The following is a 23,423-nucleotide window of genomic DNA, read 5'->3' as shown; positions in this document are numbered from 1 at the left end:
CCTAGGAAAGAAATCAGGAGTCATAGACACAAGCATCACCAACAGAATACAAGAGATAGAAGAGAGAATCTCAGGTGCAGAAGATACCATAGAAAATATCAACACAACTCTCAAAGAAAATGCAAAATGGAAAAAGTTCTTAACACAAAACATCCAGGAAATCCAGGACACAATGAGGAGACCAAACCTAAGGATAATAGGTATAGATGAAAGTGAAGATTCCTAACTTAAAGGGCCAATAAATATCTTCAACAAAATTATAGAAGAAAACTTCCCTAATCTAAAGAACAAGATGCCCATAAACATGCAAGAAGCCTATAGCACGCCAAATAGACTAGACCAGAAAAGAAATACCTCCCATCACATAATAATCAAAACACCAAGTGCACAAAACAAAGAAAGAATATTAAATGCAGTAAGGGAGAAAGGCCAAGTAACTTATAAAGGCAGACCTATCAGAATTATACCAGACTTCTCACCAGATACTATAAAAGCTAGAAGATGCTGGACAGATGTCATACAGACCCTAAGAGAACACAAATGCCAGCCCAGGCTACTATACCCAGCAAAACTCTCAATTACCATAGATGGAGAAACCAAGATATTCCATGACAAAACCAAATTTACACAATATCTTTCCACAAACCCAGCATTATAAAGGATAATAGCAAGAAAGCTCCAATACAAGTAGGGAAATTATACCCTAGAAAGAGCAAGAAAGTAACCCTCTTCCAACAAATCCAAAAGAAGATAGCCACACAAAGATAACTTCACCTCTAATAACAAAAATAACAGAAGACAACAATCACTGTTCCTTAATATCTCTTAACATCAATGGACTCAGTTCCCCAATTAGAAGACATAGGCTAATGGACTGGATGCATAAACGGGACCCAGCATTTTGCTGCATACAGGAAACACACCTCAGTGCAAAGACAGACTCTACCTTAGAGTAAAAGGTTGGAAAACAATTTTTCAAGCAAATGGTCCTAAGAAACAAGCTGGAGTAGCCATTCTAAAGTCTCCAGCCCGAGAACACAAAGGGGGGGGACTCATGACTCCTCCTGTATAGGTAGTTGAGGGTGGCCTTGCCAGGAATCAGTGGAAGTGGACAGCCTTGGTACCTGAAAGTTTGGATTCCCTAGTGTTGGGGAATTGCAAGAGCAGGAAGGCGGGAATGAGAGGATGGTGGGAGCACACCCTCATAGAAACTCCCAGAATTATATGGATTAGACATGACAGAGGCAGGCCGACAGAAGACTAGATTCCTGAATTCAAACAAACAATTATCTTGATACTAAAATTTGTTTTGAGAATTTTTATATTGCAGAATACATAGCCTTGGTGTATCTACTCATCAGGCAAGCTGAGCTGACCTACTCGAACGTCTGATGTCCTGGAATTCCAGCTGGATATAGTGAAGACACAGTGTCAGAGGCTTATCAATTTATTCTTCCCCCAACCCCTCTTCTAATATCTCAACACCCATAATCAGCTTGAAGAAGTTAAGGAAGAGTCGGTGGCCCTATTCCCTGGGCTTGGGGACTAAGGTGGTTAATATTGGTCTGTCTTTCTAGGGAAAAGTAGTGGTTTTGTTGCAACAGGGAGGATTAGCTAGGACTTATTGCATAGCCATAACCTACTGGTAGAAATCTGTATAATTAATATCAATATGAAGTTATAATTTCTTAAATGGTACAAAATTTACTTTGATTTCAAATTTAAGGTTTTCATTGGTACGAGCTTCTTATTAATATAAAAGTGAGATGAATATTGTTACTATCATAGGCATTGCGCCTGTATACCACATTTAGGAAAACAAGGCTTAGACCCAGTCCTTTTGTAACTTTTATAACTTATTTGAGATGGTTAGCCTGTGAGTTAAGGGCCTATAGCAAATTCATGGCTTTGAGTTTATTGTTAGGGTGTTTTCTATATTTTCTTTAGAAATAGCTGAGAGGAGTTAACAGACAACAGTCCAGATTGCCTTACATAAATAGTTGGTTTTCAAAACATCAGAAATCCACAGAATTGACGTTACAAACATTTCTGTATTAATGTTCATTTTGATTAGAGACCTGTCTGCTCCTGACAGCTTCCTGTCTTGGATTCTAAGAAGAAATTGAGCATCTTTGGAGTTATTCCAATTGTGGTGAGTCAGCCACTAGGCAAGAATTGCCTCTTTCCATCTACAGACAAATCACTGTCCAGAAAAGGACACACTATATTGCAGAATAGTCGACTGATTATATCTGCTAAGACAGAGTAATCAGCCCTTAATAATTCTGCATCACTAGGTCTGTCAGATGATCCTGGGCCAGAAGGCTGAAGATCAGATGCTCCAACGTTCTGTAGTATAGGGACTGTCCAGGTGTTCAGCGGTCTCTATAAATTGGCTATGTTTTAGAAGCTATGCTTTGTGCTTCCTATAATTTCAGTTAATTCAGTCATTCTGGATTTCTGATGGGGTTGAAAACTTATAGTCTCATAGCTGATCCTTGCTATTTCCTTTGAGAGAAAAGATCTGAGAGAATGGTTTTCAGCTGACATTCATTCTAAAGCCAAGGGGGAAAAAAGCCAGGTTCAAAACTAAATCTTTTATTTAGGAGAGATGACAGAGGTTCTGCTTAGTCAACAAAATGATGGACTGGATATTAGGTCTATCTTGCACCTTACTGACATAAATTGGTATAGTTATGCTCTAACTGTATTTTGAGAGAAAAAATTTATTTTAACAGGAAGGGTGATATGTAGGAGGAGCTAAGGTGGAAGGAATAAGGAGAGGAGGAGGAGAAGGAGAGGAGGATCTAGGTGATGAGAGAGAGAGTGGGGCCAGATATGGAGGAAGATGTTCATATGTCTCCACCAGTCAAAGATAGTTGATATATCCAGGTTGGGTATTAGGTTACACTTATGATTGATATTGAGCATTACCAAATTTATAAAGCCATTGGTTAACATTTAAAAAAAAATTGTATAAAAGCAAAATGGAGAAGGGGGTATGGGATAGGGGTTTTCTAGATAGGGGAAATGGGGAAAGGGGATGGCACCTGAAATGTAAATAAAATATCCAATAAAAAAAAAGGATGTCCTTGTAAGTGAGCAGGTGTTTTGTTAGTGTAATGCAAACTATGCTCACACTAAAATCTCAGAGACCCCTTTGAAAACCATTTCCACTATATAAGTATAAACAAATTAACATACACTTAATAAATACTTCAATTGCATGCATTTGTTATCTGTATGGTGGATAAGTCTCATGTGTAATCTTTAGTTAGTTATTAAACTTGCCTGGGCTTCTAGTTCTTCAGGCCTCTAGAGATTCGTAAACTACCAAGACTAACTAGATTAGATCATCTGTGAAGTTCCCTTCCAGTGCCATGACCTGCTATAAATAAAGACAGACAATAGAATAAAAAGTTTGCTACTTTGTTAGGGGAATATTCTTCCCCTAACAAAAATTAAGATGGTTAAATTTAAACCAAGATTTCTATAATTGTACTTTAGATTTTTGTTATTTTAGATACTTTAAATAAATAACTTCTAAAGGTCAATAGAAAAATGTTACCCAACATCTCTCCTACTATACATTTTCCCTTCACAAGTCCTTAGCTCTGGGAGGAGTACTGAGAGGAAGAAAAGGAGTAAGAAGAGGAGAAGAAGAAGGAGAGGAGAAGCTAGGTGATGAAAGAGAGATAGAGGGGGAGACAGGGGAGCAGATGTTCATGAATCTCCACCAGTCAAAGATAGTAGATATATCTAGGTTGGGTAGTGGGTTACACCTCTGATTGAACAATACCAAACTTATAAAGCCTATGATTAACATTTTTTAAAAAAATGTATAAATGCAAAAAGGAAAAGGGGGCATGGGATAGGGGTTTTCTAAGGGGGGGGGGAATGGGGAAAGGGGATGGCATCTGAAGTGTAAATGAAAGATCTAATAAAAAAAATCTATAATAATAAAAAAAAAAGTCCTTAGCTCCATCTAGGTGAAGTGATTAAATGGGAATAAACAATTTCCTCACATCTAGATGTCCCAACCAAGTAGTTGGAATAGAAAATGCTGCTTACACTGTTCCAGCCCTTTAAGCTTTGTTGTTAATAAATAATGGTGATAATATATATATATATATATATATATATATATATATATATATATATATATATGACAAAGTAAGCAACACAAAATTATGCTATTACCAAATTATTTCAAGAATGAATTTGGGATAAATTGACTTCCAAGTTGAATAACAGATTAGTTAGCAAAACTTAAAGAGAAAGACATGCTTAGGTTTTGATCTGAAGCTTGAGGAGGTAAAAGAAATATAATTTGTCCAAATTTGAATTGCTTGAGCTCAGACCTTGAAGCCTGTGGGATAGAAACAATACAAAAGATTTCACAAAAAGCCAAGGTATATTTTGGTCTATAACATTGATTCTGATATTTATATTTATTTATAATATTTAGAAAATATTGCTTACTCCTCTGAATTTATACAAATATGCTAAGTTGTTTTCTTCTGTGACATTTACAGAAATTTGCACATACAAACACTCAAAGCACTCCATGTTAGTTTTTCTATTTGATGTTTGGAAAGATTAACCAACTTTTTTGATTAAATAAACAACCCTTATCATTTCCTTAGTAATTTGAAAAGTTGTCTAAGATAGTTACCAAATTCTTATGTATCCTAACTAACCCACTAACCTCTCTTGCTATATATTACATGATTTATAACTGTCTTGCTTTCTTAAGGAAGAGTTTCTTCACAGCAACTTCCCTTACCCATTATTCTTCAATATATTCCTCTCATACATGTTATTTCAGAGAAATCTTAGGTGTTTTGGTATGTATTTTTTAAAAATATATCCATATACAAAATACTTAATTGAAACTAGTTATTATTAGTAAAACTTGAGACCTTCTGAAATTATATTACATTTATTTTTATAGCTTTGTGTGTATATGTGTTTGTACATGGGAATATCAGATAATATCCTGCAGGAGTTGGTTCTTTCCTTCCACTATGTGAGTCACAGAAATTGAACTCAAGTTGTCAAGTATGGTTACTCACTGTTTCTTCTTACTGACCTAAGATAACAACAAAAATTTTAAATCAAATAGAAGCAGGTTTCTTAGTAAAATTGAAAGTCATTAATTTTCTTATTATTTATTGATGAATTAATTATTTAGCTACATGGTTAGGCCAAGTCAAGTATCAACGAATCTGCATTCAAATAATTCTGAATATTTCTTTCCAGATTAAACTCTTGACTGTTTTATGATACAAAGTATTTTTATCGTGGGTGGATAATGTTTCTGCAAAGCAGCTCTGTGACCTATTTTCTATTTATATGAAAACATATGCTATCAATACCTTCATCTGTTTGGGTTCTTTGGAATGTCCACAAAGACGATCTTTTTGACAAAATTATGTAGTTGGCATCTCAAAATGAGAGGTACAAATAATGTCTATCTGGAGCATGATCTCTTTGTTTGATGTCTGATCTTTTTATCTTGATTATCTTCCCGAGCCATAAAATAACTTATTGGGTCCTAAGTGCTAACTATGAATGTTATATTAATATAAAATGTTTGTCTCTGAGAAAGTAGAAAAGGAAATGACAGTAAAATGAAACAAGGGGAGCAAAATTCTAGTTTCCTTACTTCACATTTTTTCCTGTTGATAAACTGATTTTGCTTAAGTCTCACCTCACAATTACCTTTTTTAAAACAATAAATAAATTTTTTAGTCTTTTTTTTTTAGTCTTTAATATTCTACAACAAGAACATTTTGGTTTTGAGGGGGGTCTGAAACATGTAAAGTCCCTGGGAGCAAATGTCATGAATGGATTATAATAAGCTAAAAATACATCCTCTCTATGTTAATGGAATAATTCTTCCTTTCTTTTGCAGTTTCTTCTATGTGGCATATGTGGAATACTGTGCGCCAAAAAAAAGTCAGGACTTGTTGTAAGTTTTTGCATTGCTTGTATAGTACATTGAAGGGTTGAAATTTAAGCATTCAAAACAAAAATGATGACTAAAAAAACTTTTGTCTACTTAATGCTGCTAATTTAGAATTAAATGGAAACTGGGAAACAAATCCTGGACTTATTGTTTTAAAGAAAACTATCAAGAGTATAAGAGATCAGAAAAAAAAAAAAAACACTGAAGTCCCTGAAAAGCTCTGGTACACTTTTTGAATATGAATATTCTAACTTTAATATTTGCTATATCGGGGATTGTGTACAGTGTTCCACTTAGAGACTTGAAGGCAATCATCTGGGTTCTTCCAGGAGCAAATAAAAGTAAAGCTTACTCTCTAGAAAACTAAACTGATTAAATATAAAGCTGGACCTAAGGATTTTTTTTAACTGAGAAAGTAAATTTGTAAAGCACCAAGACAGTTGTGGTGCTATGGTTACAGTTAATTCTTTAAGATTTATTTAATTCATGTCTATTACTGTGAGTACACATTTAATCTTTTTCAGATGTTTGTTGTACCACCACAGGACTCTGGGGTAGGCAGCATGCTCCCTGCTAACTACATGCTGAAAAGTAGACTTCTTGACATTTCATGAGACTTGAAAAGATAGAAAATACATGGTTTGTTTTACTGAGTACTATAGAAAATATCATAAACCTTTACAAATTGGTAAATCTAGTTACACAAGGACACTGGGGAATATTCTTTGAGCTCAAAAAAAGGGGGTTTCCAATGACAAGTCAGTTACTGGAGTAAATGGGTACCTCCCAGTCACCCTCACTATCCATATTTCTCAAAAGTTTTTTTGCAATCATATCTATTGAGGAAAGACAGATAAATCATCCACTGTGACAGTTATGTTTAATAATTGTTAAACTTTTGAATGAAATGGGAATCCTTGGGGAGATATATTTGTATTTGTAGTTGGCATCTTTGATTCTTCCCTTGCTATTTAGGAATGGCCTTTATTCTTTCTATACCTTTTAACTCTCAATACTTGTTTTAATTGTATTGAAACAGTTTATTTGAAGAAGAAATTAAAAGAAGACAAAAATTAATGGAAGTGATGGGAGGAGGAAGGAGTATGATCTAATTTTTAAGGCACTGTGTGACTTCACTGTCTTTCTAATTAGAAACTACTATGTAAATGTAGTTATCATTAGACCATCCATTATTTTCCTGTATTTTATGAAGTTCATTAGTGGCACCCCAAGGATTTTATGCTGTACATTAAATGTTTTACAATATGTCTTCTTTACTATACCTCTTCAGTCTAGAATCTCTTGTCTAATGGAATTTGGAATGGTATGTGATTAAGAATCTGAACACTAATTCTAATATTTTAACTCATGGGTGACAATATTCTACCAACACATATGAATGCAGTGTAATTAACTATTGCAGATATTGAGATTGACATTAACAAGAGACATGTTTATTTTAAAATAAATATGCCATCTACTTTTATAATATTCATTCCCTGGTTGAATGCTAGAATGTATAATCATTTAGTATTATCTGTGAGTTAGTAAATACCAAAATATATACTCAAGAAACTGCAAGGCAAGTGAATATTATTTAAAATAGGATATAACTGGTTGATTCTACTTAAATTTTGAAATACATATTGCCACTAAATGGGATGATTTTGTGATTTGGTAATTTTCAATGCTATATTAAATCAAGTATGCAAAGATTGTATTTCTCCATCATAAGGCCTTCAGCCCTGATGATAAGTACCCTGATATAACCACAATAAGTAAGGCAGAATTAAGTTGGAAAAATGAAACAAATAACTGGACTAATAGAAAGCTTTGCCTGTCAAACTTTGTTTAGTGCTGCTTCATTCATTCATTACCTGGCCCTCACCTGGAACTTCATTCAAGGAAATTGCTTACAATATTATCTGGGTAAATTTTTCCTCTCTCTACTCCTAAATCAGCCTATATCCCCTCCATCTCCTCCACCCCTATTGACCATGTCATACTTATATTTTAAACTCTATTACATTCAAGAGTATTAACACAGAATTATAAAACTGTTTATAAAGTAAGTTATAAAACTCTTTGCCCTAAAGAATTAACACAACAGATGAGATTAATAATGTCCAGGAAGACCTTCTGAAAAAGTTGCAACTTTCTTTTCCTATTAGGGATCCAAAGAAAAAGAAAAATTATTTCCAGGAAAATATAAGTGTCCTTGAGATAAAATGTGTGTGGTGTATCAATGAGCAAGAAAGGCTTGGGTGGGGATAGTACAATTGTACAAGTACAAGGTAGTCCATGCCTAGCATCTAAGAGGTCTCATGTTTTGTTCCAAGGACTAGGAAGAGGAGTGCAATTGGCTACTATGTTCCAGAAAATTGAAATATGAATGAATAATAAGTTAGTATAGCCTTATAAAAGATCTAATAAATTCTTAACGTAATTTAGACCAGTTTCCCGAAGTACATAAAGTTGCTATGAAGCTCTTTAAATAATCAACTAAATTTATTAAGTATTCAAAGAATGTTTACTACACAGAAAGCACATGCTGCCAAGAATCCTCTTTAGGCTGCGTTAACATATTACCTTTATGAATAGAGACTCATAGTAAGTCAATAGTAAGATCAACAGTAAAAACCACACTCAATCAAACAACACTGTAATAGTTCACGGTGGTGCCAGAGAGCAACCAAAATATTTGAACAATGCTGGGCCAGGTTATAAAAAAATCCCTAAGATACCTATCAGAAGATATATACATAAAAATAATGAGGAAAAAAAAGAAGACTGAGATAAATTCCCAAAGTTTACCTAGGTTGAAAGTTATAGATACTTGAATACTTAGAGAAGACAACAGAATGAAACTGAATTTAAGTCAGAGAATCTGAATTGATCATTCATTCCTCCAAATTTTATTAGTGCTTCTTGCGCTATTATTGTTGTATTATACAATATATTATATAAATATTTCATAAATGTATAATACAATTATATTGTATTAGGGATCACACAGTTGGTATCATTCCTCACACAACAAGCATGCATATCAGACACAGTTATTATTTTCATCTGAATCTAGCCAAAAGTTAAATTTGGTTTCCTTCTGAGTTTCATAAGATATATTATTGGTTCCATTTTGGAAGTTCTATGATGTACTTCATCAACTGTATGTCAGACTGAACGGAGTCTCTATTGACAGGTACACTTGTCTACCTTCTTATAAACAAAAACATATTCTTTTCATTGCAGGTTTACCATCCTTGACCTGCAGCAATATGAGTCTCTATGCTCTGGACATCACAGCCTTATCAACTTTAACTCCCCTTTTATTCTTTTTCTCAGATGATCCTCTTTTCAGCCTGCTGTATCTGTGGACTCATTGGAGGCATCTTGAATTTTCAGTTTCTTCGGGCAGTCACAAAAAAGACCTCATCCCTGTACCCACTGCATCTTGCTTCCATGTCTTTGGCATGTATCGGCATTGGGGGCTGCACTGTCTCCTCTTGGCTCACTTGTCGACTAGCCAGCTATGAGCAAAGGAGGATGTTCTCAGAAAGGGAACATTCCCTGCATCACTCTCATGAAATGGCTGAGAAAGTGAGTTTTTCTTTTCATTTTGCCTCATACTGCTTGCCATGCAATGAACACTACAATCTAGGTGAATCAATTTGCAAGCTTACATGGCAATTTGTGGAATCACATTTTGTAATTTTGACTCTATTATATTAAGAACAGGGGTTTTTAATTAGTTTTCTCTGCAATTCATAAGTACAGCCACTTTCAACAGAATTTTGTAGCCTCTGTCTATTTGAAACCATAGCTCCTAAAATAGCATTTTATAAAATATTGAGCGCCTTATAAATATGGATTTTTATGTATTATACTGAGGAAAAACATAAACTAAATACAGCCTCCAATCAATAATGCCAGCTTTAGAAATCACATGAATTCTCTTTTCCAGTACATCCTTTGTGCTTATAAGTAGATGCATTTGATTATGTAAATTGGATCCTCAAGCATAAAAGAGGCTCTTTAGTAAGGCGACAAAAAGCCTTGTCTATCAGTGCAGATATTACGATCCATATAAAGCTTCATTGAATTCTCATCTAAACTTCATGCCTATTTGGGTAGCTTTGCCTGTATTTTACAAAATGCTGCTTACATAATTGTTTCATGAAACCTATTCAAACAGAAAGTTATATTAGCTGCATTAAGGAGCAAACATTATAGAAAGATTTGTATGTGTTCCTATTGACGTTTGATACAGATTTTTAAATTCAGTTCCTATTACTTCATCTATTCAGTAAAAGATAAACATCTGTAAAACTAACTCATTAAGATAATGGGCAAATTGCATTTTGATTTATTTCTTGAAAATAAAATCATGCAATTGTAGCTTAAAAGAAATAGTAGCAAGAGTTATGCATATTTATTTTCTTTGATTTGTTCATGTCATTCAAAATAAAAGAATTGACATCATAAATAGAAGGACTTATTAGTTTTAAAGTAGGTTATTAAGATAGAAGATTATTGCGCATTTTAATAGCAGCTCTTTTATTCTGTTTTTACGCTGGTGTTATTTAGCTTTTCTTTGCATATGTTTCTTCAATATTTATTGTATAATTGTTATATTTACATTAGAGATTGAGGGCTATTGAAATAACCGACTTGCCCAGCTGCCCGGTGGTGCCCCCGACACCAGAGTTACCTACAAGGTACGCTGACTTTTAGGGAGTTACCATGTTGTAATGTTGCTACAGGAAGCACTGCCTCTATTAGAAAGCCATGGTATCCACAGATCAGTCTGGACTGATGCTGTGGGCTCCTCAAAGTATCACTTTTAGAAGGGCTACTCTGAGGAGCAGACTTAAACCTACATGGCAAAATCTTACAGCTTCAAAGTTGGTTGAGTATTTAAAATATTCAGCCTGCCTCTAAGCATCCAAGCACAGTTCTGCTTGGATGATTCACTATTCCCTTTATTCTCTGCTGCATCACAATTCTGACTCAGTATCATCATTCACAGATGAGACTTTTGCTTTTAATAATAGATGAGTCTGGATAAAGACAAACTGTATTTCTATCGTGCCAAAATTGCATGAACAGATAGCCAAAGCTTAACATTAATATAGTAAAATGTCTGTATGGATTTTTTCTTTTGGTAAAATTATCTTATATACTCCATTTCCAATTCATTCCACATATTTCCAGTTGTTGACAATAAATATTCAAGGCTCTCAGTTTGGCCAAAGAGAGTAACTGGATGCAAAAAGTTACATTTGCAGTTCATTTAAAGGAAGTATATTTATTTATAAATATCCAAGTATGCTCTTGCCCAAATTAGGAGTATGGTCTTATTAAATTGGAAATGCCAATTTGCAAATGAAATGATGAGACTCATCTATTTAAAACTAACTTTCACTATTATTTTCTAATGGTAATTTTACTGTCTGTGATTGAATGAATTTTGTTAAGAATATTCCTTGACTTTATAAGATTTTAGAAAACATTTTTCTTAAAATCTTACAAAAAGATTGATATGTTAGTTTTATAAGTTTTAGGCTTTTTTATTTGAAGTCATTTTAGGGAAAAGAAGAGGCAAATGAGATTCTTATTTCTATGTACTTACTAAGAAGTTTTCTTTCTCTTCTAGCAGGATAAATATAATGTGCTTCATTAAATTTTATAATAATTTTGGGAATTGATTTTGGCTAATTTTTCTGTCAGTCACTTTTTATCATTATAAACTTAACACCAATCCAATAACCCCACATTTTCAGTCCCGTTTTCACTGTGCTCATCCTTAGAAGTCTCACCCACAGAAACAAAATAGAAATGGGTAACAAGCAGAAGACTAAGAAAATAGCTTCACTTGAAATGTTTTTGCTGCCCTTTTGAAAGTCAGCTTCTCGAAATGTAGAATTGTCAATCTTGCATAATAGACAAATTTGCTAATATACTACCTATAATACATGTACTATGATAAATGTGAATTGGCCTTTGATGTCATGACTTCTCATTAGAAAGGCTTAATAGCTAATACACACAGGACCTGGGAATGTGACCTAGATGGTAGAGTTGTTGCCTAGTATCTCAAGCATCTTGTAGACCAGGCATAGTGCCTGCATTATCCAAGTATGCTCACATGCCTGCATTTTTAAAACTCAGAAGGTGAAAACAAGAGGATCAGAAATTCAAGGTCATCCTCAGGTACATAAAGCCTGGGCTACATAAAACCTTCTCTCAAAATCAACCAGCCAAACAAACAATAATCAAAAACTATATAAATTTAAATCATCTAATATTTAAGTATTTTCTATAGTTGCAAATGAAACTTTTTATGTTACTTTATTTTTTGTATCTGTATATTCATGTCTCCCAAGCACATTTCACTGAGTCCTTTAAAAACATGCCCCACATTTTCATTGTTGCTTTTTTACTGTGTGACAGTATCATTATAAACAATTTTCCTGGCTTGCCATGACACCAAGAATTTCAACACTCATGAGTCTGAAGCAGAAGGATTGCAAGTTTGAAGCAACTCTGGCCTACTCAAGTTTAATATCAGTCTGGGCTACATCTCTAAACTCCATTCAAAACAAAATAAAGCCTAAACAAAACAAATATCTTTCTCACTGCAAATATAAAGGTCCCATGGTTTTCTATAAACACCTATAGAATGTGTTGGTACTTTGTTGATGTGCTTGACAAAGGAGCTTGGGTATTGGGAAAACCTAGTCATTTAGACATCTTTTTTCTAGGTTAGTTCCTTCCAGAAAAGAGTTGAAGAAGAGGGAGGAAGAATTGGGCATGTGGACAGAGTGAACTAATTTGTGTATATAAACCTAAGCTGTCACTTCAACATTTTCATGTGCTACAAGATGCCATGAAATTTCATTTCCTAAATCACAACAACAGTATCTATTCTTGTCCTTCCCCAAAAAAATGCTTTTCGATGGCTGTAATTTTTGTGTTTCTATCAAGCATATCAATGTCTTACTCTAAAAGTAAGTTTTAATTAACTCATGTTATTTTGCTAACAGGAAATGACAGACAACATGAGCAATGGAGCACCACAACTGATATTTAATGGAAGAGTACAATCAATGTTTTAAAGAACTGGACATTTTTCAGGTTGTTCATGAGGCAGGAGAGGCTGAAGACCTCTCTGGGAGCAGCAGTTAAAATGATTCTTGGACTTGCTGTTATTTCTCCTGGGCATCCACTAAAATTATTCCTTCTCAATTTGACCTCACTCACCCTCTAGCCCCTTCTAGAGGGTATTTCCAGAAATGTAGCTTAGTCATCTCAGCAGCCTGACCAATTGCTCTGAAGAAGATTCTTCCAAAAAAAAACTAAATGGAAATAGCAGTAATTAATACTGTACAGAAACACCATTTGACTAGCATGAGCTTTAGAATTGTAATTGCATATTTTATGAATAATTCAAAAGTAAACACATCAAGAACTAACAATAACTTATTGATGTCTTTGTTTTGAAAGACAAATGACTTCAAGTATGCTAAAATCAAGACCTCAGCAATGCCTTGTTGCAACAACATTGTAATTAATTTCAATTGGTGAATGAACTGTATTTCATAATTTATTTGTAAATTACCAAAAAAAATGAAGCTTAAAAGGAGATTTTTTAGTGAGAGAAAGAATATTAATCTGTATGATATTTTTGCACTTTTGAACAAGTGAATATTATGTAAGGAAAATAGATGTTTTCATTATGCTGTGCAAATTGATCTTCATGTTTCTGAATGAGTCTAAGAATAAAGTAATGTATATACATAGGTGTATATATACTGTAAATACAAAAAATACACACAGCATATATTTATAGCTACATGAATGTAAATAGGTAATAGGAAAAAAATTGTGATGGTATGAGGTTATTCCACTGGCTACTGCTCAAAGCTTTCTAAGCCCACAATGTCACATATTTAATTTCTATGCTATCCATCCATCCTTCTTTTTCTTAAATCTATTGTGTGGTAGATAAGCATTGTGACTGAGTGACTTGAATGTTGAAGCATGAATGCAAACTACTTAGTTGTTGGTATTTTACTGTGATTATGGTGTTTATGTAAAAGTAATTGTTAATATTGAGTTTTAAGTATCACTCCAATCATATAAATCCCTATTTCTAAACAAAAATTATTATCTAAGATTATTCCTAATATGTTTATTTCATATAACTTTCAGCCAAATTAAGCTCAGTAATTGGGAAGTGGTAACCTAAGTGAAGTTAACACTACCTTTGCTATACTTTAGGTGTTTTATCTCCTTTGATGATTAACATGAAGGTCATGTGTTGGAAAGTATATGTTCAAAGTATCTGAAGGAGTTCTCAGTATAAGAAAATTGAAAGACAAACTGATGTTTTGTCTTTCTAGACATAGCTAGAGCCAATTCTTCTCTTCTACAATAGAATATTAAAATAACAACCAACAATATGTATAAAAGATCAAACATCATGTACTCTGAAGATTTTTGTGAAAATTAATCTCTGGAAACATACAAATTAATATTTTAAATAAGTAACATTGCATTGCATATTTTTATTAATTCCTAAAACTAAGCAAATTTCAACTAATTTTTCTGAGTTACTCAATCACAGTTAAATTGGTATATGTCATGCTCAGTATAAGAACACCTTATAGTCACAAGCAAGACAAGAGTTTTCACTGTGCTAACAAAACAGCAATAATTTGGTTTAAGTTTCCACACGCCTTTGACAATGTCATCATTAAATCTGTTGAGATGAACTCCTTAGAAAATTCTGGCTGAACAGAAATAAATGATCTCTGCTTATTTTTGGTATAGTTTTAAACTCTTCCTCACTTGTTTGGATACTTCATTGTCTGGTATACTACAAATAGTGCCCATAGATTTGATCTAAAATAATGAATCATCATCATCACTATTCATTTCATGCTACACATAGGCATGATATTTGCCACTAAATATACTAACTGTAAAAACATAGAAATCTCACCTATATATGGTTATACTAAATTTATGTTGGAGGTGACTTAATCTTTAAGGAAGAAACCACTGACTCTAATTTTGGTAACATTTCTCTGTTGGCATGTAAAATACAGAATTAGAATGCATCAACACATTTAATGACCTTTGAATTTATTTATTAAAGCACATATTAAAAAACCGAAGTAGGCTACCACTTCTTTGAAACAATTAAAAAGAAATTCAATCACTTCGGTTATCTAAATAGTTCACTGTCTGTGTGTGTGTGTGTAATCAATTTTAGACACATCTTTAAATGTAACTATTTCAACCTTGTACTTTCTTAGCTCAAATTGGAGTGGTTTACTTAGGGTATAAGGTGATTCTTGAGATAAGTGAGGGAAGTTAAGTCATTATTCAAGTAATTGAAATTTTAATTTCAACAACAAACTGACAAAGAATAAAAAAATGAGTGCCTACATCATAGTTTTAGTATACCTCTACCCTTGAGGAAATATAATGTGATGTTAAATTAGGAAAATATATGTGAAACTGGTGTGGAGTATGCTTTAAATGCAAAAAGAAAAAGCTGTTACTTCTAGGAAATTTAAAAATATATTTGTATGTGTATATATGTGTTATATACACACATCTGTTTTGAAATGGAACATTGTATGATGACTCTTGATGTTTATGTAATAAAACCATATGCTTTGAAACTACAAAGCCTATGAGTCTTGTTCTTTTTATGGTACAGAAAATGATTTCTTTCAATAAATATGCAAAGAAACTCTTATTCTGACACTGACAAAGAGGCAGATTCCTGCCAATGTTTAAGAAGGGAGTCAGAGGCAGAGAATTATGAAACTCAGAAAGGTGATTATTTGACATAGAAAAAGCTAGAAAATATTCTAATGCAGAGAAGTTGACGACATTAAAGATATAGAAAAATGATAATAATAAAGTAAAAAATCCCTATGATTCAACAAGAAATAAGGTAAATATCATCAGGGCAATGATCAAGATTATAAATTTCACAAATTAAACAATATTTAATAGAATTCTGATGTCCAACCTTAATTTCTCAAATTATTTGCCATTAGCATTTGGGGTGACTAATGACTCATTGCTAAGACTGTTCTGTATATTTCAAGTCAAGTATAGTTTCCATTACATGTGTTTTAAATGGCATAAAATGTATCAATTATTTTAACTACCAAACAATGTCTTTACAAATATTTATGTTTTTCTAGTCCAGGTAAAATTACCCAATTTATAACCATGAAGAAAACTCTTGAACATGATCTAGTGCAGCTAATTTTAATGCTAACCACAAGTGCAGAACTGACTAGGTTAAAAGACACACACTCACTGTTCTAAGGTATCATGTTTTAAGTCTTCAGTGTCTTCCTCAGTCCTTTTACAAGTTCTGCCACAGTCAACCAACAATCAGTCAGTAGATCTTCTACATGGAACAAACTCATTTATAGACTCAGAAAAAAAAAAAAGCTGGTGAATGTAGTGATTAGCTTGCCATGTTAAAGCTTGCTTTAGAGGGTGCATGCTTTTTTTTAAATATCTACTTACATAAAGATTATTCAACCTTTGACAGGTAAAATGAGCTGTTGCAGAGCTCCTGCTCCTAAAGAACTTTTCCCCTGTTTCTCCTATGCTCAGTGCTGCGTGTTTGTGCTTGGGCTGGTGAAAATAACGCTACTCTGCTTTTCACTTGAGTCCTCAACTTAACTCAAAAATGGCACATTTTAAACCTTATATCCTTAAATTTTCAAAGATTATTTAGCAGACATATTTCATATTTCAGAAACTTAGGGAGACTATCTTGAGCTTCATTTTGTTAGAATACTGTTTCCAAATAGAATTTCAGAACTTGGCATCACTTAACTTTTTTTTCTTTAAGTAATCATTTTTCTAAAAACATACGTAATATTTTTCTGTTCAAATTGTATGACTTCCAAGAAATTCAATTACTCCAAGTCCATAAATCACAAGTGGTCAGTTATTCATCATAGAGAGAACCAATTCAGATTGTATACATAATGAAAGTATACAGAGGAACTTTTTCATTCCCTTTGCCAGAACTACACATTGAATACATGTCTCTTCTAGAAATTTATCTTCTATTGTATTGTTAAAAAGATGAAAAATGTTTCAAAATTATGTTAGTTTAATATTATGCTTATTATAGTAAAAGTAGACACATTTGTTTTAGGCCTCAAACCTTTGTATAGTTGGAATTCTTAAAAGATGAAGGACCATCTTTATTCTTTTTTTACAGCAATTAAAATTATTGATTCTTAAAGGTGTGCTTCATTTTTAGCTGAAGGACTCACTTCCTATTCACCCAGTGTATTTCAAGCCTTTACCCAAATTCAGTAACATTTTGCTACTGAGAATTTTCAAAACACCTCTAGAACTTCACAGAAAAAAATCTAAAATGTCATTAAAGTATTTGGATAACTACCAGAAATCAGCACTCCTTGCTCTTTGTTATCTTCTGCACACCAGATACTGGTTTTCAAACATCATTCTGTATCTACCCAGGAACAGTTGAATGAAAGGCTTCAAGCTTGTTTTTCAATGGTGTCCAAGAAAGAAAGCTACCAATGCCATCATGCATAGCTTTACTGGCAAATACTTGCCCTTACTCTGAACTATAAATAAGCCCAGGAATGGCCAAACACCTGCCTTGCTTAGATTTTGTCAACTTGACACTTTCTGGGGAAAGGAACTGCAATTGAGAAAATGCCTCCATCCGAATGCCTTCGTGCAAGTCTGCAGGGCATTTTCTTAGTAATTGATTGATGTGAAATGATCCACCTACTGGGGGGTGGTACCATCCATTCACAGGTGGTCTTAGGTGGTATTTAAAAAGCAAGGTGAAAAAGACAAAGGGAGCAAACCAGGAGGCATCACTCTTTAGCAGCCTTTTGGTTCCTGCCTCTAGCCTTTAATTCCTGCTTGGACTTCCCCTGACAATGGGTCATAACTATAAGTCAAATTAACCCTGTCTTCCCCATGTTTACTTTTGTCATAGTGTTTTTATCACAGCAATAGAAACTAATACAATCCACCACACACACACACACACACACACACACACACACACACACACACACACACACACATTCTGTAAGCCCTGTTTAGAAAGATGTCTAGATGTCCAGAACCCATATTGCTATTCAGGAAGTTTTCATCAGCCAGTCTGTTTGCAAAGTACATTAATAGGTCTCATACATACATCTCTTAGAAAATAAAACTAAGGCTCATGTCCTCCTATAATAAAATGAGTTAGTGGAGGTGATGTCAAGTTTCTAACTCACAATATAGTGAGTACTAGTAATTTTGGTTTGCCGCTGTTTTCCATCAGCAAAAGGAGGGTCATGCAGCTGGTGAAAATTAGGCATTTTAAGCACTATTCAAATGAGCATTATTCATAAATACAAATAATAGTGTTATAATAAAATCATTTACTTAACACGAAGTAAGAAAAATAGGTAGACATTATATTTCCCCTATTGGTGAGGTAATTTTTACCACTAATTCCAATCAAATCATGCAATATTTATCTATTATAGGTTCACAGTGCAAACCATTTAATTCTTTCTCCTTTATTGTTTTACCCTTCTTATTTCACACCCAAATTTCTGACTTTGTGGTACTGCCTGGATATCTGGTTCTAGTACCTGCATTTGAACCTCTGAATTTAACTTTGCTGATGTGATATTTTGATAGTTACCCCCCTATCTTAGTTTGAGTTTTATTGCTGTAAATAGACACCATGATCATGACAAGAGGAAACATAAAACCCCCTTAAAGAATTACAGGAAAACACAACAAAATGGGTGAATGAACTGAACAAAACCATCCAGGACCTAAAAGTGGAAATAGAAACAATAAAGAAAACACAAAGGGAGACAACCATGGAGATAGATAACCTAGGAAAGAGATCAGGAGTCAGAGATGCAAGCATCACCAACAGAATACAGGATACCATAGAAAACACAACAATCAAAGAAAATGCAAAATGCAAAAAGCTCCTAACCCTAAACATCCAGGAAATCCAGGACATAATGAGAAGACCAAACCTAAGGATAGTAAGTATAGAAGGTTACTCTCATTCAGCCATTGGTCTACCTAACTCAAAATAGGCCATTTTTCATGAATCATGGCATTCAAGATATGGTAATAACAAATGTGATCTTTAGGTTATTTGCTGTCCTTGAAATTTCAGCCTGCCATCTTTTGGCTACTGAGCAACTGGAGTGAAAGCATCTTGTGCCTATATAAAGGGTATTTTAAATTATTAGTGTGGAGCTTTTCTGGTAACATTGGAGAAAGCTGTATATAAAATGCATCCTGTCTAAATTCCTTTTTTATCTACTTTCCTCTTAAAACTTTCCAGTTCATGTTCCTTGGAATATTTAATGTCAAAGGCCTTTGAATTTACACCCACACAGAATCTGCAGTCAGCAAATAGCTCATTAAACTGCAGCCATAAAGCCATCTTTAAAAAATGTAAAAATGATCCTATTTTTGTTCTGCAGAGAGCTGAAGACAGATGGAATTAAATGAGATTTCCACAAGCACCTGTGTAAGTGCTAAGTGCAGTTTTATAGACATATCACTCATATTTTAAAAAGCTGAACAAAGGTTTGAAACTTGTAGTAAGGGTAGATTATAAAGGAATAAGGCCTTAGTAGGCATATCAAGAGAGCATAATTTTCATTAAAATTAAAAGATAGCAAATTCTAACAAGGTACATCCTATCTTTCAGTGTAGCCACACCCCTCTGACGCATTTTCTTTAATGCTTCCCGAACTTTGAAAGAAAGAAAATGGCCAGTTACTTGTATGCACACTTATACATACACTCGTATCGTTTACATAAATTGTTTTATTTCTCTTCTCTCTCACCTTACTAGCCTTCCTCATAATGACTGACAGATAACTACTCACAACTCATGCAGGTACCTGGATCTCCATGTTGTCGTGGCTTTTCAATTTAATGTCACTTTAAACTATGTCTCCTTTTCTCTTCTCTCTTCCTCTCTCTCTACCCTCTCCTCCTTCCCTCTCCTCTCTCTCTCCTCTCCTCTCTCCTCCTCTCTCCTCCTCTCTCTCCTCTCCCCTCCCCCTCCCCTCCCCCCTCCCCCCTCCCCCCTCCCCCCTCCCCCCTCCCCCCTCCCCCCTCCCCCTCTCCCCTCTCCCCTCTCCCTCTCCCCTCTCCCCTCTCCCCTCTCCCCTCTCCCTCTCCCCTCTCCCCTCTCCCCTCTCCCCTCCTCTCTCCCCCTCCTCTCCCCTAACACCCTCCCTCCCTCCCTCCCTCTGTCTCTGTTTATTAGGCATATTACTCTCTCTCCTAAGGGCCTAATATCATTCATAAGAGTTCATTTTAAGGAATTCTTTAAATTACATTTATGGGTTATAGACAAGGACACACTATAAAGATTGAACATTTAGAAATGTGGGCCATGATGTATATTTTAGAGGCTAAGATTATGTACTATGAAGCAGAGGAGCTGAGTTCAGCACCCACATATGGAGTTCATAACCTCCTGCAAATTTGTTTCCAGGGGGATCCTATGTCTGACCTCCTTAGAAATCTGCACTTTTCACATATCCACACAGAGACATATAATAAAAAAAATAATAATAATAAAAGGAAATTTAGAGTAAACTAGCATTTCGGATAAAATGGTCACATAGATATGTAATTGTTGGGACCATGCAAGAGGAACAGCAAAGGCTTTAGAACTCGTGGAATGTAGCCCACTGGTCAGCACAATCACAATAGGTGTGTCCTGAGGACTTCATGATTTTTTTGGAGCATTGTTCTGCTTGTTGCCTTTGCAGTCTTCATGTCCCTCCTAATCTATGAGGTGTATGAAAACTCTAAGCAGGTTCCCAGGTATAGGACCCCGAAAGGCTGCTATGCCCTGGCTGAGACTTTCTGTATGCTGCTGTCTACTAAGTAACATTCTGTGGTTCCTCTAGGATCAAAACATCCTGACTAAGGCATGGTGCCCCAGGAATGGAATTTACACTTGACATCCTATTGCCCTCCCAATTAAGTTCCTGGTTTTTTTCCTGAGTTTGTGTTTTTCCTTCCCTGGCTTGGTGTATATATTGAACCTGCCCAGTAAAGGCATTGGCATTATCTCATAACGGATGACCCTAGTCTGAGTCGTTCTTTAATCCCACAGACCTACGCCTGAGCTCCGTACCGCGGGCAGCGCCGGAGCTGTCACCCAGGCCCTCACTAGGCAGTGTCATTGGCACTTACAGCAATAAGGATTGATTTTTTTTCCAGCATTGCTGCTGGAGCAGATTGATGATTCAATCATCACCCTTGAAAAGAACTTAGAGATGTAGGTTGTTAGTAAAGTTAGGTCAAGATGTTTTTGTTAGTGGCTCTTCTATAGAAAATATTGTGAAACAACTTAGAAAGGCACACTTAGAACAGTGGCAGCCTGACTGGTTTTAGCTGATGTACCTTTCTTGCTAAGGCTGGGTTAGTGACCAAGGTGGTTATTAATTTCTTAGACTCATTTTTTGCACTCAGCTTGTTGATATGATTTAATAAAAAATTGTTGAGTAGATGTGCACCCTGAGGATTTATAGAAATGACTGCTTTTATATAAAAGTTTAGATTTGTGATTCTTTTAAGATTTTTAAAGAGATTACTTTTTAAAGATAAACAATAAAATAATTGATTCTGTCTTTGTAACCCAAATTGCAGCCTGCCAGCAAGAGAAACTGACTGAGAAAACTACCTTGCTTGATCACACTTTGTTAATCTATAAGTTGCTTAGTTACTAATGTATGTGGGTTCTTGGAAATATATTTTTTTCACCTATAATACATAAAACTTTTACTCATGTAAAAGTATTGGGTAACATACTGGTTTTTTGTAATCATTCACTAGAAAAAAATAGAATGTAATCAAACTGTAGTTTTTATACTACTTGAAATATTTTGCTGGTATATATAAGCTATGGGAGGAAGTTGAGTTTTGCTTCATCCACCAAATGTGTGTATGTGTATGTATATATGTGTATATATCTGCGTATATATGTAAGCTTGTTGGAGCTTGCTTCATCTACTCTGTGTGTGTGTGTTAGAGAGAGAGAGAGATTTTCCACCTCTTTCCTCTAGCCTCAGAGTTTCTCTCTGTTACAGAGAGCAAGGGCCCCAGAGAATCAAGCTTTGTTCCTTCAGAGAAAAGACTACTGATCTACAACCCTGCCTCAGTTTTCCTAACCTGCCAAAGCCAGTCTTTGACATATAATCTTGTACTAAATTGTTATTAATCTTAAATTGCTCTTCAGGAAGAACTATATGCAAAACCAAGCCATCAATAAACAATTATTATGAATTTTACCAATTACTGCATTAGGCTATAGCCAAACACAACAAATGTAGAGTTCACGTCTGCCATCTGCTGATACATTTGTGAATTACATGTTATCAGCATCAACTAAAAGCTGAAGTGGTTTTAGTTTGAATCTTTGCTTTATGTCTCTTATTTATAAAAACCCTTGGACAAATTTTTCTTATTTACAAATGAAAATTAGCTTGAATGTATTTTTGTACATTGAAAGAGCTGTGTGTAATTTCTCAGCAAATTATAGGAAGGTTTGCATAGGAGAAAATGGAATATACATGCGCCAATATAAGAGATAAGTGTTTTCCTTTGCTGATGATTACCTTATTCTCTTTGTTACAAAATATATTTCGAGGATCCAAATAAAAAATAGAAATTAAAAATTAGATTTTGAGTTAATTATGATTTGTGTCATTAATAACATTATAATAACAAAAGGGGCATAATGTCCTTTGTAGAATAATGCGAGAGTAACATAAACTAAAATTCTTTATTCTACCTAATAAACATGTAATGATTTAGTAATGCTATCCTACTTTTCTGAATATAAGCTTCATAGATTTTGTTTTCATAGTTTAGCAAGCTTTAACTGGTTTGCACAACAAATAGAATGAAACTATCAACTACCTAGTTAATTGTCACTATAATTCCAACATTGTAGTGGAATAAAGATTGTAACATAATCTTTAAAGTCACAGGTTTGATAACTTTAGAGGTGTTATAATTACCTGGAATATTTCTTAAAATAGACTTTTGCATCTCATAGAGTGAACCTAAAGAAGACTAAGGATTTTCACTTCTAACATGTGCCCAGCTACATTAACACTACATAGATAGTAACAGAAAGCTGATTTGAAGATGAGTAATAAAATATATGCCAGGAGTGTACCATGTACTGTAGAAACTTAAAATTAATAAAAAAAAGCTCTGGTTTTGGTTTTAAACTCAAACATCAACCTCCCCCAGGGACACATCCTGGGAGAAACACATTTCAAAGGCTCAACAAACATTCCAGAGGACAGGGCCCAAGATAAGAGTTTATTAGCCCTTAACACAGTAAAACCTGGGTAAA

General features: G+C 34.4%; 1 protein-coding gene across 4 annotated transcripts in view; it reads left to right on the top strand.

Annotated features, from left to right (window-relative positions):
• Positions 1-15,673, top strand: part of Tmem196 (transmembrane protein 196) — a 72,353-nt gene extending 56,680 nt beyond the window's left edge. For 2 of the 4 annotated variants that reach the window (XM_076920908.1, XM_076920906.1), the window contains exons 2-5: positions 5,918-5,974; positions 9,317-9,571; positions 10,616-10,689; positions 13,018-15,673. In XM_076920908.1, coding sequence (XP_076777023.1) covers positions 5,918-5,974; positions 9,317-9,571; positions 10,616-10,689; positions 13,018-13,024 — 393 coding nt within the window. In that variant the 3' untranslated portion in view covers positions 13,025-15,673. The remainder of the gene's footprint in view (positions 1-5,917; positions 5,975-9,316; positions 9,572-10,615; positions 10,690-13,017) is intronic. The other 2 variants (XM_076920909.1, XM_076920907.1) reach the window with 1 other exon arrangement.
• Positions 15,674-23,423: the final 7,750 nt, after the last annotated feature.

This window comes from Arvicanthis niloticus, chromosome 23 (assembly GCF_011762505.2).
Source record: "Arvicanthis niloticus isolate mArvNil1 chromosome 23, mArvNil1.pat.X, whole genome shotgun sequence".
NCBI classification, from domain to species: Eukaryota; Metazoa; Chordata; class Mammalia; order Rodentia; family Muridae; genus Arvicanthis; species Arvicanthis niloticus.
Note: the sequence above shows the minus strand (reverse complement) of the source record. Positions and strands in the feature narration are given on the sequence as shown.